General features: G+C 50.1%; 6 protein-coding genes across 6 annotated transcripts; 4 read left to right on the top strand and 2 right to left on the bottom strand.

The window, feature by feature from the left end:
* Positions 1 to 1,972: 1,972 nt before the first annotated feature.
* Aspvir_006035 (putative isoamyl alcohol oxidase) lies at positions 1,973 to 3,782 on the top strand (the record flags this gene model as incomplete). Its single annotated transcript, XM_043269243.1, has 3 exons — positions 1,973 to 2,220; positions 2,288 to 2,488; positions 2,540 to 3,782. 3 exons carry the CDS (start codon positions 1,973 to 1,975, stop codon positions 3,780 to 3,782), a joined length of 1,692 nt encoding a protein of 563 aa, XP_043125178.1.
* Positions 3,783 to 4,656: 874 nt separating this feature from the next.
* Aspvir_006034 (thioredoxin family protein) lies at positions 4,657 to 5,238 on the top strand (the record flags this gene model as incomplete). Its single annotated transcript, XM_043269242.1, has 2 exons — positions 4,657 to 4,660; positions 4,805 to 5,238. The coding sequence occupies 2 exons, from the start codon at positions 4,657 to 4,659 to the stop codon at positions 5,236 to 5,238; spliced, it is 438 nt and encodes a 145-aa protein (XP_043125177.1).
* Positions 5,239 to 6,750: 1,512 nt separating this feature from the next.
* Aspvir_006033 (uncharacterized protein) lies at positions 6,751 to 7,500 on the top strand (the record flags this gene model as incomplete). Its single annotated transcript, XM_043269241.1, has 1 exon — positions 6,751 to 7,500. One exon carries the CDS (start codon positions 6,751 to 6,753, stop codon positions 7,498 to 7,500), a length of 750 nt encoding a protein of 249 aa, XP_043125176.1.
* A 424-nt stretch (positions 7,501 to 7,924) lies between these two features.
* Aspvir_006032 (2EXR domain-containing protein) lies at positions 7,925 to 8,548 on the bottom strand (the record flags this gene model as incomplete). Its single annotated transcript, XM_043269240.1, has 1 exon — positions 7,925 to 8,548. The coding sequence occupies one exon, from the start codon at positions 8,546 to 8,548 to the stop codon at positions 7,925 to 7,927; it is 624 nt and encodes a 207-aa protein (XP_043125175.1).
* Positions 8,549 to 10,024: 1,476 nt separating this feature from the next.
* On the top strand, positions 10,025 to 10,831 carry Aspvir_006031 (pectate lyase; the record flags this gene model as incomplete). Its single annotated transcript, XM_043269239.1, has 3 exons — positions 10,025 to 10,375; positions 10,429 to 10,527; positions 10,577 to 10,831. 3 exons carry the CDS (start codon positions 10,025 to 10,027, stop codon positions 10,829 to 10,831), a joined length of 705 nt encoding a protein of 234 aa, XP_043125174.1.
* Positions 10,832 to 12,114: 1,283 nt separating this feature from the next.
* Positions 12,115 to 12,463, bottom strand: Aspvir_006030 (uncharacterized protein; the record flags this gene model as incomplete). The annotated part of the gene is made up of 1 exon (XM_043269238.1): positions 12,115 to 12,463. A coding segment is annotated over one exon (349 nt), but the record flags the coding sequence as incomplete, so codon positions are not given.
* Between the last annotated feature and the right edge of the window lie 928 nt (positions 12,464 to 13,391).

The following is a 13,391-nucleotide window of genomic DNA, read 5'->3' as shown; positions in this document are numbered from 1 at the left end:
AGGGGATCCGCGGAAAGGTTTCCAAGGTTATGGCTGCCAATAGATCAAAGCCCGACCCGTGGATAGGGTTCTGAACAAGCTATATTCTGCATTTGGCTGGACTTGGGGCCCATTGTGGGAGGGGCCAGAGCGGACAATTGAGTTCCTTCAATATTTCCATCGGTCATAGACTGGTCAAGATTCTGATTTGGTTGGAGGAGGTGGACTCCCGACTGTGAGATTTGCCGTTGCCGAGCTGGAATCACCACCGTTAGAGAGCAGATGCCGAGATATGCAACTAATGAGGATACTAGACTCGGAGGAGATACACTGGACAAACTTTAACGGGCAGCAGGGACACCCCGATTGGCGGCAAACAGCATGGAGTGACTCAAGTGAGACATTGCCAGCATCTCCAACTGGCATTCATTGGTGGATCTACTCTTCTGGAATTTGGGCCTGGTGGGCCACCTGGTCCGAGTCATTCCGGATGCCATTTTTGCTCCAAATCCTGTCCATTTTTATCAACCCCTGCGATTGTCCGCTTCGCTTCTGCTATCCCTCGAAGGATTTTCTCCGGATGATCTTCGCTAGGACTATTAATTAGAACATATCCTCTGTATCCTTCATTTCATAACGCTTGCTGGCAGCTTGGCGGTGGCTGATTCAGTGAGACATGCACGAAAGTCTACCGAAGGAAGTTTCTCTTTTAATGCTATTGCTCCAGCGCCGTTATTACGTCCGGGATAGCCGTACACGTGAGTCCATGACTGGAGATACTCATTTTTTTCGATGTCCTTTGTGGGACTGAACCGAAGAATAGCCGATTCTTTTATTAAGTTGAGGTATCCATGTGTGGCCAGCTTGAGCATATAATTTTGTAACTGTATGAGAAGATCAAAGGATTGTGGCAATAATGTCTTTGTATCTGCCGAACACACTTGCCCAGGTAGACTAGACTTCTCCTAAAACCTCGATAATCAAAAAAGTAAAATATTAAGGACGAGGCATAATCAATGGGCAATACACCTGACATTGCCTCCTGCACCATTTCTCTAATAAAGAATACAAATTGAACTCAACTCAACCTCGTTCAACCAGCAGAGCTTTACAATGTTGTACTTTTAGCTGGCTACCTAGCAAAATACGCAGACCATGTCCACTCTCACTGAGCAATGCTTCTACCTTCTAGCCTTCATGAGAGCCTTCAGGATTTCCGCCACTTTGCCGCTAGTGGCGGTGCATAGCCAAGTTGCCTGATCCTTGCACCGTTGAGCGTACGCAGGATGCCAGTGAGGGGCATGTCTAGGAAAGCCCGCTTCTAGATTCATGAAGACTACACACGTGGGACTCCATAGTTCAGTCACTGCCATGTGGCCAACAAAAGCCACTTCGGCGGATCACCGGGCATATGGACTGTCGAGGAGACCCGAGATCCATAATACACAGCCATTCTTCATGATTCCTTTCCAGATTCTGTAGACACAATTTCAAGCCATGAACCAACTCGAGATGGGCATATCTGAAAGTGTATCGGAGTCCGACGACTATCGATCTTTTCCCCCCCACCACTGCCCGTGGTGGACTCGGTTGTATTACCCAATCCGGCCATCCAGGGCTTCTCTGGGAAACATCGCCGCGCATGCACCAGGAACACGCATGCATGTTTGCCAGACTCTCTCCGCTTGGTGCAGGTATCAGAAATAATAATGGAGACTCCGACGGATAGATACGCCCGATCAAATAGTTCACGCCATCGTCCCATAAAGCATCAACTTTTCTTTGCGGAAGGATGCCGAGGTAGCCTGGCCATAATCTCCCTTATCATCTCTTTCTCCTCCATCGCTCCACCATCTGGTATAAATATCTAGCAAGCTCAGGATCGGCATGATCAACCGACGATCGTGAGATTCATCCCATCCGCCCAAACTATATACCTCCTCTCGATCCCCCTCCTTTCCTCCTCCCTTCCCCACACTTCCGTCGCGACACCATGAAGACCTCATGGGCGTTGGCCACTTTGGTCGCGCTCGCCTCCGCAAAGGGCTCTTCATGCTCCCAGTGCCGTTGCTTGCCCGGTGACAGCTGCTGGCCCTCTCCTTCCTCTTGGGCCGCGCTCAACTCCACGGTTGGTGGTCGTCTGGTCGCTACCGTACCCATCGGATCGCCCTGCCATGATCCCACCTACGATGCGACCGCCTGTGCGGCTTTGCAGAATGCCTGGAATGTTCCCCAGACTCAGTATGTGGAATTGCGCTCGACCTGCCATGCTCTTTCGCAAGAAGAAAGCTGACCTCCATGTGTGCAGCATTGAATCCTCCTCATCCATCATGCAGACCTACTTTGCCAACCAGAGTTGTGACCCCTTCACCGCAGAGTCCAAGCCGTGTCTCCTGGGCAACTACGTCAATTACGCCGTCGATGTCTCCTCCAGCAACGATGTGATTGCCGCCGTCAACTTCGCCCGGACGAACAACATTCGCTTTGTCATTCGCAACACTGGTCATGAGTGAGTGATTATGGAAAAGGATACCCGAGGGAATGCTAATGGGAGGTGCAGCTACTTTGGTCGCTCGACTGGTGCTGGCGCTCTTTCCGTTTGGATGCACCACTTCAACGACGTTCAATACCGCGACTGGTCCGACGCTCACTACAACGGTCCCGCGTTCCAGGTCGGCGCTGGTGTGATGGGCTTCCAGGTGATGGAGGCGGCTCACGCCAAGGGTCTGGTCGTGGTCGGCGGCGAATGTCCTACCGTCGGTCTCGCTGGTGGATATATCCAGGGAGGTGGGCACTCCGCCCTCAGCACCTCCTTCGGACTGGGAGCCGATAACGCCTTGGAGTTCCAGGTGGTCACGGCCGCCGGAAAGCTGGTCGCTGCTAACCGGACCACGAATCCCGAGCTCTTCTGGGCTCTCAGCGGCGGTGGTGCCGGCAACTATGGTGTGGTCATCTCGGCCACCATCAAGGCGCACCCCGACGCCACGGTTGCTGGCGCCAGTCTGCAGTTCCTCTCTAGCAAGACCACCGCAGACAACTTCTACGAGGCTATCTCCGAGTTCCACGGTCTGTTACCCGCCATGATTGATGCCGGCGCCACCGTCATCTACGAGGTCGCCTCCTCCTTCTTCGCCCTCAACCCTGTCACCGCGTACAACAAGACGACCGACGATGTCAAGGCCCTCTTGACTCCCTTCCTCACCGTCCTGGATTCCCTGAACATCCCATACGCTGTTGCCTACACCGAGTACGCCTCGTACTATGATCACTACAACAAGTACATGGGCCCCCTGCCCTACGGTAACCTCGGCGTGGGTGAGTACCAGTACGGGGGTCGTCTAATTCCCCGTGATGTGCTCGACAACAACGCGGCTGGCTTTGCCTCGGTCATCCGTAACATCACCGAGCACGGTGTCCTCGCCGTCGGTGTCGGTATGAATGTCTCTCAGCCCGGTGATGTCTCCAACGCCATCTTCCCCGCCATGCGCAATGCCGCCGTCACCATGCAGATCGGTACCGCCTGGAACGAGACCGCTCCTTGGTCCCAGATGGTGGCCGATCAGTACCGGATGACCAACGAGTATGTGCCCCAGCTGGAGGCGGTCACCCCGGGCAGCGGCTGCTACCAGAACGAGGCCAATTTCCGCCAGCCCAACTGGAAGGACACCTTTTTCGGCGTCAACTACTCTCCCCTGCTCAAGATCAAGCAAAAGTGGGACCCCAACTACTTCTTCTACGCTCTCAAGGCCGTTGGCAGTGACTACTGGACCGTTGACGACTCGGGTCGTATGTGCCATGCTTGAAACCTAATCATCTAATATAGACTTTCACGGTGATGATGATCATCCTGGAGATATAATTGTGTATAGACTTTCTATTTAATACCTTGCGCACAGTTGTACATAGATACAAGATACCAGAAGTGCAATAAGATTGGTTCGAGTTCTTGACTATATACCAACCAGTACCTTCGTCCATGGCTTCGAAGCATTCGCCTCAAGTTATGCGTGGCTCGACCAGACTCTACCCTGCGAATGCTTGGCTCGGGTATGGCAGTGTCGTTCCTCGAGCGATAGACATTAGTCAAGACCATGACCATCTATACAGATACGTTAAAATCGACAGATCGGCCACCAGATCCCCCTCTACCTCCATCACCATTCAACTCCGATAGAATAAGCAAATCTCAATCATGAAATACAAGTTTACAAGCTTATCTGAGACAATTCAGTTTTAATCTATGTGGCAGATATATGCAACCATGGAGAGTCCATTGGTGGTTCACCTTCCATGGATGATGTCACCACTCTCATATCATACATAATCACGACGCACTTCCAGGCTCTAAAACCTCGCAATCATTCCATACAGCGGTCCTGATGAGAAAATAAGGTATAAGGTGAAGTAATGCGCACTGCTCTAACCAGTTCTGTTTCGTAATAGTCCCAATGAGCGCTGTGTTCTGTGGATGCAATCCCCCGCGCCAGCGTATCGGACGCGAAGCCAGACGCAGGGAGAACTGAGATACTCTAGTGGCACCCCAATCCAACTGACATAACCTTAATGTCCTGCTTTATAGCATCGAGGACTGGCCAGACCGAGTACCCCACCATCGCAGACCAACGAGATGTCGACCATACACAGACGTACTGCCGTCATCCGTCCTTACCATAGTATATGCGTGCGCATTGCGTCCACATAAGTAGGTAGCTTAGTACAAAACACGTAGGGACCCTCGACAGCCGGATAATACTCTAGACCTATCTCACGAATTGTCTACTGTCTGTTCACCTCCAACCGTCATGTCTTCTGTCCCAGTCAACAGGCAAGAATCCAGGTCTCGTCTCAGTGGCGCCAACTGATCTAAACATGCATAGTCTAAACGAGTATCGCGACATCCTCCACCGAGACAAATACGCCATCCTCTACTTTTGCGATTCCCATCGGCAATGCGCCTCCCTTGATCCCACCTACAACGACATGGCGTCCGCTGTTGCCGACGCCGACGACATGATCGACTTCTACAAGATCAACATCTGGCAACATCATGACATCTCCGACGCAGCGATGGTGGAGAAACCGACCCTCCTCCTAGTAAAAAATGGCCGGGAACTCGAGCGCTTCTGTAAGCCTGTGCCGCAGCAGTTGGAGTACATGGTGTCGCAGGCCCTGTGTGGGATGACCAAGATATCGATGGTCCCGTATACGGAGAGGGAGGATCCTGGGAATCTGATGTACTGTATCCCGGCGCACAAATAGTCGTTAATGAGGTAAAGTTGTACTTTAAAGCATTGGTGGCTGAGTTGCTGTAAATCGGGGGTTACCCTGTTGTACTAAAATTGTATATGATTAATTGTTCTCGTAAATAGTGACTGGTTGATATCTGAGGAATCACCAAGTATATATGGTTCTCTTCATATGATTTTATATCAAATGTTGTCGTGCAGATAGTGGCATGACTACTGGCACTGCCTCACAGTATTAATATTCCATGCATGAAGCAATCAACATAGGCGCTCTAGCTAGAAAAAGGCTAGTAGGGCTTGAAACCATTCGACAAACCAATACGCTTGTGTTAAACGATGGGAAGATAGTTGATTATCTAGTCATAATACCTTAATATATCCATGTTTCTATCATCCAATCGATGAAGGTATGCCTGCAATGCACTCCTGGCTAACTGCACATTGTCCGATCATACCAATTGACCCAGCTATCCTAAAGCCACCCAAAGATCTCGGAGTGCTTTCCACTGGTTTCTCCCGACTATACTACATCGTGATGCTTTCGACATTGAACATGCTTTCCAGCCGCCGCAAAGCGTTATCCGTGAGAGTCGTGCCGATCTTCGCATACTTCTCATCGTTCCACACTGGAACACTATACCCCACTGATGTTGCTGACTTGAAGGCCAAGGGACTTGTCCATCTCTTTCCGCAATAAAGGCCAACAAGGCAAGAAGTGAACCAAGATCCATAGGTTCGGCCACTGAGGCAAGAAACGTAGATGCACCTCCATATTGGTCCTGTGCGGACCGCACTCGATACCCTGTAGTTCGGCTACTGTGAGTTTATTGTAGACCCAGCGAAACCGGGATATAGCTCCTAAGCGTCACTATCGTAGGCTGGATCTTGCAATTGGTCGGACAATGTGCAGAACCAAGAGACCTTTGCTAGGAGGAGAATAGAGGATTGGCATGTCGTGTGATGTATATCAATCATACAGCAAAGGATTATACAATGAACTAGGTTGTCACAGAGACCAGATGTCCATGCCACAAGTGCCGCTTAGAGAAACATACTTGGATCGCTACTAGGCTTCGATGCTAGGGTTGAATAAGAATCGATGACACCGTCGGTGATACAACCTCACGAAAACGGTATATATTAATTCACTGCTCAGAATGCACGTCTGACAGTCTAGAATCCGAGCAAAAGCGGCGCTGATCTTGTCCTATCTCGGAAAGGAATGCCCCAAGGCTTCCGCAGAAATTACTGTTCGGTAAAATATATAGGCTCTTAACCATAAGTTAAGAAAGTCGCGTACAAAAATTTGCTTAGAGATATGACTAGGAAACAGGCCTAAAACATCTGATTTTACAATGTCTACCAGAATTCCTTGTCCCTTGAAATAAGAGGAACATGTCAAACATGTGGAGAATTCACTACCTGGCGACATTACCTAACTAGGACTAGCCTGGGCTGCTCCTAAGTCTTTTGTTATCATCACCAAAACATCAATTTTCACCACATCAATATCCACGGGTAGATCATGTCAAGCCTTTTACAATCTCGCTGGGCTCCTAAACCCAGCGAACACAAAACACAAGGCCAACCACCGCCTGCGATCCCCTCGCCAGGACGCCGAATGCTATTATCTCCCGCCGGAGAATTGTCGCGCTTCATGAAAATCGTCGCTCGCTTAAAATGGAAACTGCCTTTCTTGGCCGAGGGCTACCGTCTCGCAACTCTCTGCACAGATTCTCCTGAGGCTGTCGCTCATGCCGAAGTCATGTTCAAGATTGATTTTCACGAGTATTATGCGCTTCTGGAACGGGCGCTGGTGCACTTGCTCGGCGTCTTTGGCATCACCGTATCGGCTGCAGGCAAGCCATCTGGCTCCAACTCCGTCTGGAGCACGCATCGGTATCATGCCAATGTTCTGGAAGCTCTTGAGGATGAGAACTGCCCTCTACGTTCTGTGTTTCGAAAGGGAAATGTCTTCGAGCAATTGAAGAAAGCAAAGGAACTGCGCAACCGCTGGAAGACGGCAGACTTGACCGAGCAAGAAAAAGAGCGAGAGTCTATGTGGTCGCCAAGGCGAGAAGCGACGATGCCGCTGCAGAACTACGACTTTGACAGGATGTTGGCGGATATCTTTGACGGCCTGGAGGATGGATGCCGTCTGGCGCAGGAACACGTGGCCAACATCAACGAGAGCAACCATACTCAGGCACCAACTGACACTTCGAACGCCGATTGGGATTTCATTGTTGATGCGATGGACTGGGAGGCTGTATGATCATCCACCTGAAGGGTCTCTCACATTGTAAATATCATGTACATACATTCTCTATCTTTTCGACGGTGCAGTAGATTCTAGCATATGCATATGTTCTCAAATTAGACTAACGGTAAAGGTGCACCATTATGTACACTCCGTGTGCCATGCAGAACCTCTTCGAGACTGACCGGCTGTATCTATATATCGACAAAAATATGAATACTGACAAACTGTTAGGGCAGTGTGACACGCTGCCATTCTGAATTATATTGCAATGACTGACAGCAACAGTAGCGGGGTTGCTTGCTTCAATGCTACCAGGACTGCTTTGGGGAGAACCAGCCTTTAATGCCGTCTGCCATATCATCGCAAGCTGTTAGACGAGTCGATGCCCATATCCCGAACTCTCATCCGTCGGGTGTCCATCAACAAGAACCGATGGTCATGGCGTACCAACTTCCGAAAGATCAATTGTAAAACTGCCCATCTGCTTCCCCGAAGCAGCCAGCACCCTGACCTGAGGTATCTGCCACTGTGGCTGATTCCTTGCATACTCCTCAAAGGCATCTCTAAGCACCTCAACAGGATCATGCTTGAAGTACACAGCCACCGGTGTCCGCGACACAATCAAGTCCACCTCCTTCAATGCCTGCATGCACCCCAAATCCCCCATTCCGTACGTCTCAAACATTACAAAATCATGAACCTCGATGATCATGCGTTGAAGAGCATTGCGCTCGATCTCACCAAGATAAGCTAGCACCGCTTCCGCCAGATGCACCGTGTCCCGCTCGGGGGCAAGGTAAATGCAGGCATGCGGCGATTCTTCCGTACGGAAGTAGGGGCCAAACACCCGTAGGGTTTCCTCGCGGGCTTCCCGGTTGACCATGAGCTGTGCAGGATTGGGATGGTTGACGCGGAAGCCGCGGGCGTAGCGTCGGGAAGTTGGTTTAATGCCCCGATCACAGGTTATGCGAATGACACGGTTGGTGGGAAAAGAGAGATTCCATATATAGACGCGAATCTCGGCTGGCAGCAGGGGGAAGAAGTGGAAATTCGCGGACATTTTGTTACAGCTGACACGTGGCTTGAAGTTGTATTCGATCCAGCTGACATGCGATAATAACAGTAGTATTGCACTCAGTAAGGTCTTGAGTATTCGAATGACTGCTGTATAAATGACACGTCCAGATACGTGGTTGTTTTCGAGCTTATCAAACACATCTCTTACTAGATCAGGGCCAAGACAAAACAACCTTAGCGCTATGCAGTCAAGCGTCGAGGTTAGGTCGACAGTACTTTTGCGGTCAGACTCCTTCTATCTCCTGACTGGGTAAGATGCAAAAAAATACTGTGCCTCACTTATCAAAAGCCATATACATCTGGCCATATTCCGATCAGGCCTGGCAAATCATCCTAGCTTCCTTCACCAAAACATTTATACCCTAGACCAGGCAAACTTCAAATAATGCATCCTTCTTGAGGTCTAAATATCTCACTGAATGTGCTCATCAGTGGGTACCCGCCGCATGCCTCAGAGAAGCTGCTGCTCTTCTGACCTTAGCTTGGCCTGTATTGCATTCCTCAATGCGCCATCCCATAAATGAAAGCGTTCAGCTTCTGATACCGCTTGCCTCTGTCTACGACACTTGCTTTTATCGGGTATTTGCCTGTTTATCTTGATGTGGGAGCACTAGGTGCTCCTTTTGAGTCATTAGGTGAGTTGGATGCCCCATGCTACGAATATAGCTTCGCACTCCGGATGAGGTTGAAATGATGAAAGCTATTCCAGTTACTGGTTCTTATACTAAAGTACTCAAGCATCCTGCCATCGAGTGGCGACTACGCCAGGATGTGGTCATAGCACGCAAAGACAATGAGGTTTATTTATCCGCCAGTTCAGACAGTCTGACCATATGGACATAAGCAGGTGCAGACACGAATTCGAGTGGTGGAAGAGAAAGATTCACCTGGAATCGCATGGAGAAACCAGACTGGTCGATATAGAGAGAGCCACTCAAATTCCGAAGTATCAGCATCCTCGTTTCAGCCAAGTCCTTGGCAGTCATCCCGATCATATTCTCCGATGACACCGTGACTCGCAAGGTGTGGTCATTTTATGATTTGTGCGAGCAGACATCAGTAGAGCAAAGATTACTCCGGACGCCATGCTTGGCAACATGGACTACAGCGTTCATCACTCCATATCCGCCTATCTTGAGCCAAGCCAGGGCACCTTCATTTGACAACACTTGCTTCAAAGGCGGGCTCCGGTTGCGATTGGAGGATATGATAGGGAAATAGTTGGAATGACCTCACAGCTGTCCCTACTATTCCACTGTTGTGCAGTAGCATAAACTGCACGTAAATTGCACGAGATTGCGAGGTGCAGCATGGTCCACCAATGATTTTTCCATCGCTCAATCGTGCCATTTATTTATTCCTTTGCACTCATTCCGCTGGCTATAAAGAATCGTAATCTCACCTGTGGACATTCGTCTTGAAGACCAGACGATTCGATCCCTATTACCAGACCCTCACTATGTTGTCAAGCATTGCGGCGCTCCCCGTTCTCGTTCCTGTCGCTTTAGCATGTCTGGGGTACGAGGGAGGAGTTCCTACCCCCACCGCTTATCATTCCAATAGCGCCGTGATTGAGGTTGCGGCGGGACAAGTCTTCGACGGCGGGTGGGCCAAGTACGACCGTGGCTCTGGCGCCTGTAACGGCCAGTCCGAGGGCGATTGGAAGGACGCCGTATTCTACCTCCACTCCGGTGCTACTCTGAAGAACGTCATCATCGGCGCCAACCAGGCTGAGGGGGTCCACTGTGACGGTCCATGCACTTTGCAGTTCGTCTGGTTTGAGGATGTCTGCGAAGATGCAATCACCATTGTGAGTATCAAGGCACATATACATATACTTGGTCAGGTCTCATGATGTGGCAGAAAAACGACAAGGCGGGCCAGGAGACTTGGATCATCGGTGGTGGTGCCTATCACGCCTCGGACAAGATTGTCCAGCACAACGGTTGTGGTACTGTCAATGTGAGCGATGATTCTTTCTCCTTCCCTCAACCAATACTCAAGGATGTAGATCATCAACTTCTATGCCGAAGACTACGGCAAAGTCTATCGCTCCTGCGGTAACTGTGACAACCAATGCAAGCGGAATGTCTATGTCGAAGGCACTACCGCGCGTGATGGCGGCGAAGTAGTCGGCATCAACCTCAACTACGGCGATACGGCCACTCTGAAGAATGTGTGCACCGACGCTGACCATCCTTGTGTCTTTTATGATGGTTGTGCGGGTGACTGCGAGCCAGAGAAGGTCGGATACTGCTCAAGTTAAGTGCATTCACCATCGACGGGTCGACCACGATGAAGCAATCAAGGATACAAAAAGTCATTCTTTAGATGAATGCGATCCTCGTGGCGTGAGGACATATCTCTTTAGCTCTGCGATTAATGTGGTGATTGAGATTAGCCCTGCAACAGACCCCAAATGATGTCTAGTTTATGGTCAAACACGGCGTCAGACCAGATAAGTCTTTTCAGTCTTTGCTTCCAGCAGATGACCGAATGTATTTCGAGTGCCTGAGACAGTAGAAGCAGGCGGCTGTGGAAGAATTGCCGGTCCGAGGTTGCCGTGGCCTCCAGGTCACCCACAGTAAGGAGCCATAACGTCAATTCTGAAGGGACTGATGTTGGACTGAGAGCCTCCACCGAAAGCCGTAACTGCCGCACATGTGCTTCTGTCACTACTGGGCTGATGCCAGACATCCGTCGAAACTCGGCGAGATATAGCAACGCTCCGGATCGAAGGCCAGAGCATACGGGACCAAAAGTGTATGCATCGTAGCGCAGTGACAAGAAGCGATGAGTAAGTGGGTGAATTAGCCTATCAACCTCTACTGGATTTGACCAGATAGGGACTTGCGGAATTATCTGTATGTTGATCCATTGTAATAATTGAAAAGCTGAGAGCAAGGGCGCCGGAAGATCCAAAGAGTTTAAGCACTGTGGCACAGACCTGGAGTGGCTATGTATATAATCAACTTCCCCATTTATGTCTCCTAGAGCAGGGGCGATGTCAAGTGCGTAGGAACCAATCAGATCCACCCTGTACTTGTTAGCAGAGCGCCCCAAGTGAGAAGAATTGGGCCTGTGTGTGCGAACCATTTAACCACCGTCACCAACTTCTCATCCAATGCCTCCAGCGATAAGCCCAGCTTCTGAATAAGTCTTGCCACAGCCGCCATGTGCGATCTCCATGAAACCATATCTCTTTGCAGGTGGGAATAGCACGCTAAGGCAGTAATCGCGCTTAATGTACCCTCTAAGACTTGCTTACTGCCTAGCGACATATCACTGATAGCACTCCGAACCCGCACAAGCGCTTTAGTATGATTTGATAGTATGAAGCGCTTCAAGTCGTCTTGCATGTGGTAATGTGAGATATGGGTAGCATATGTAGCCAACATCTGGTCAAACGCGGCGGAATTCGTGATGCATATTGGATACCAACGGTCTTTGTATATTCGAAACTGGCTCGGGACGGCGTCGGAGAACACTGGGCGGAAAGATCAGTTAGTACGGCCAGATGGAATCACAGATCTATGAAAAGCAGCATACTGTGGTGAAGGAGGCACTGCGACTCCCTATCCAACACAATGCGACAGGTCAGGAGCGACGGGACATGGGCCGACGAGGTGGGACACTCTGGGTCTTGACGCCCTCCAGACTGAAGGTCAACCAGGAAAGGGCCGGAAGATGAAGCAGAAGCTGTCGTGTCGCTCGATATGCATGATGATGTCGAAGGACTTTGAAGTAATGCTGTGTGAGTATTCCGGCGGGTGTAACCAATATCGCGCATGACGCGCTGTCGCACCTGAGATTGCTGCCCGTTGGTCAGACGCGGCCGCGAGGGAGTGGTGGTGATGAAGACCCATTCATTGGGTTGAGATTGGGAAACAGGAGCCATGGTCCGTCATGTCACCTCTGAGGTGTACATTTTGCCCAGTGTTGCCATGGTCGCAAGAGGGAGAGGTGAGCAAGTTGGCTTATCTCCACAACAAAGCACCTAGGCTACATCATCCCCGCCGCTATAGTGTCATGTGACGTCTACTGAGTACAGTCGGCTATGCGCAATCGATTGGACTCGACTTTCTACATATGCCTTTGGGCAGAAAGAGAGCATCGGAAATTTAACGGAGATATCAAAGCTCGTATTCCACAGAAGGTTGATGCATGCAAAGCGTCTCTACCCGGATAGCATAGGAGTAGGACTATATAAATATGTATCTGGCCTCATGGTACACCCCGCTAACTTGGGCAAAACAATCTCTCCCTGCATTTTGGGTATCACTTTTTTTGGACAGGATAAGGATGATGTTCGTGTATAGCACAGATCTTAAAGCAAAAGCGCAGCTTATCGTACACAAGGGGGTTTACTCGGCTTCATCAAAGACGTCTTGATAAAACCAGGACGGCTGAGGGCGACGATCTTCAGCTCCAGCGAGGCGCAGAGGTGGCAGACCGGGAGAGCGCATTTGAAATTTTTAAGGCAACTGGCACGACCAGAGAACTGTCCTACAGATGTGTCTAAGTCGTCGTAGATAATACGATACCTGTGAAGCCTTGCTCGGCGGCTTGCTTGAGATTGTCAGGTAGATCTTGCACACATGCGCGACCAGACATGGACCACATCGCTGGCTGGCAAGGAGTTTTTAACAATGGTAAGGAGAGGAGCTGTTTGGAGTTCTTCTAAAGTTTTGGTGATCGGTTCGTTGGAGAGTTGATCATGTTCATCAACAGGAACCCCTGACCTCCCACTGACTGGCTCAATGAGCTATTGTCCAGATGCAGCGCACAATTTGCGAAGATCGCTCTTGATTCGAGCAACTGTATGC

Source organism: Aspergillus viridinutans, assembly GCF_018404265.1.
Source record: "Aspergillus viridinutans IFM 47045 DNA, scaffold_4, whole genome shotgun sequence".
NCBI lineage: Eukaryota > Fungi > Ascomycota > Eurotiomycetes > Eurotiales > Aspergillaceae > Aspergillus > Aspergillus viridinutans.
This window is presented reverse-complemented; position numbering and strand designations above follow the sequence as displayed.